Source organism: Myxocyprinus asiaticus, chromosome 35 (genome assembly GCF_019703515.2).
Source record: "Myxocyprinus asiaticus isolate MX2 ecotype Aquarium Trade chromosome 35, UBuf_Myxa_2, whole genome shotgun sequence".
Lineage (NCBI taxonomy): Eukaryota > Metazoa > Chordata > Actinopteri > Cypriniformes > Catostomidae > Myxocyprinus > Myxocyprinus asiaticus.
Window position 1 is genome coordinate 92,759 of NC_059378.1, and position 2,242 is coordinate 95,000.

General features: G+C 34.2%; 1 protein-coding gene across 2 annotated transcripts in view; it reads right to left on the reverse strand.

Moving 5' to 3' along the window:
* Positions 1 to 704: 704 nt before the first annotated feature.
* Positions 705 to 2,242, reverse strand: part of LOC127425867 (sodium-coupled neutral amino acid transporter 3-like) — a 71,796-nt gene continuing 70,258 nt past the window's right edge. For both annotated transcript variants that reach the window (XM_051672156.1, XM_051672155.1), the window contains one exon: positions 705 to 1,631. In XM_051672156.1, the coding sequence (XP_051528116.1) occupies positions 1,527 to 1,631 (105 nt within the window). In that variant the 3' untranslated portion in view covers positions 705 to 1,526. The remainder of the gene's footprint in view (positions 1,632 to 2,242) is intronic.

Sequence of the window (2,242 nt, forward strand, 5' to 3'; positions counted from 1 at the left end):
TTCACCAAAAAATGACAATTCTGTCATTATTTATGACTTTCTTTCTACTAACACAAAAGCAGATGTTAGAGACTGAAAGCCTCAACCTGCTTCTTTTCTTTCACACAATGATAGTGAATGGTGACTGAAGCTAACATTCTTCTAAACATCTCCTTTGCAGTTACAAAGAAGAAAGAAAGTCATGAGAGAAAAGGACAGAATTTTCTTGTTTAGGTGAACTAACCCTTTAATATTACAGTGAAGTTTAAATGAACACTGTCTGTTCTCTGTCGAGTTTACACACACCAATGCATCATATTAGTTTCTCCAGTTCAGCAGACGACCCTGTGAATGTTTTTAGATATCTCGTTATATAAATCCAGAGAGTGTTTCAAGATCCATCTGTCAGCAGGTCTCATAATAAACTGACGTTATGATTAAGTGTGCTTTTCAATCTGTGCGTTCTCAATTCAACAAGCAGAATATTTCAAATGTCTTGTTGTTATAATTCATGTTTTTTAGCTGAATAGTCAGAAATACTGTACAGGAATGTGATAGATAACCTTGAGAAAACCAGCTGAATCTGAATCCTCATACCTTCTCTAAATATATTTATGCATATATATATATATATATATATATATATATATATATATATATATATATATATATTCATATATTTATGCTCATATATATATATATATATATATATATATATATATATATATATATATATATATATATTGCTAAATATTGTAACACATATATAAAAATGTGACACATGTACAGTGCATCTTTTTCCTATATGTACAGTCTGCAAACATTTGAAATTGTGTAATAGACTGCAGTCAAATGGGGTCTGGATTGTGGACTAGGTCATGTGTCGCCATGGCAACGACCTCTTGACCTCTCAACAGCCTTCAGTGTTGGATATCTCCCAGATATTGCACAGAGTATTGCTGTATCTAAGATAAGATATGATGACATCACAATTCTGAGAATAAAACGTGTAATAACCACCCATCCTGCTGTTATAAATGAGCAGTTACTATAATGATAATCTTTTGATGAATGTGGCCAAAGGGCAAAGGTAAAAGGTAAAAGGTCCCATTATGAAGAGGGGTGATGCTGGAAACTACACTCAAACAGGATGTTGGCCTTGTGAAATGGTTTGATAAGAATGTAAAATCCCTTTTGTTTGCAAACTGCATGTGCTGCTTCTATGGCACAGGAATTGTGGGTTGTCATGGGCCGCGTCTGCAAACATTACAAATAAAAGAGAAAGTAGAACAACTAGTAGATTAGACTATTAATGCCGGCCTGAGACGGTGCGACACCACATGACAATAGAGCTGTGCAGCACATGCAGGTCACAAGGTCAAATAAAGCATCGATTGAACTAAATCAAAGAATCTGGAAAAAGAGGCCGTACTGACAATTCAAGAACTGAACGCTGACAGATTATGCATCCTCCCCAACTACTGACCCCAAATAATCAATATATATATATATATATAATAAAAACATAAACCATTAGAGGGTGTGGCCTAATGACCACTGTTTCCTTTGCTGTTCCCGGACGTCCAATCAATGATGATGAAGCCCAGGCTCATTGTCATAAATAAGACTCCTAACAAGGCGAAGCAAGCAGCCTATAAAAGAGAGAGAGAAAGAGTCAAGATCATAAACACTGATGGCAAAGTAATCATCAATCATATACATATACAATTAAAGTTATAAAGAAGTATGATTACTCCTGAATAACCTCAAATTCTGCATCTCAAAAGCTGAACTCAGATTTGTTGAAATCAAAAATACTAAAATATGATGTTTTGGACAGATTTCATACAACAACAACAACAAAAATCAGTACTTCTCAAATGTTTTTGCTTCAGGACCATTTAATAATGGACATCAAGTGATGACCCAACACAGGACCACACATGTTTATTTCCATGAACTGCACAACAATATACAACATTATTAACTGAACAGGAACATTTCTAAACTGTCTCTTGAATTTTTCACAAATGTAAAATTTCTCATTACTTCACTGCTCAAAACACATTGTGGTCGACACAAACAGGTGTATTTAATGTAGTTTGAGTTGTATTTTTTCTTTTGTCAAGCAACCTGTCCATGTTATCATCTGTCTAATAAACTACTGTAGTTTGATTGGATGCACTGTGTGTAAGAAAGTGTTTTAACTCTATAACAACATGTGTATCAAATATAATACACAACGTTTGACAGCTCCTGTTTC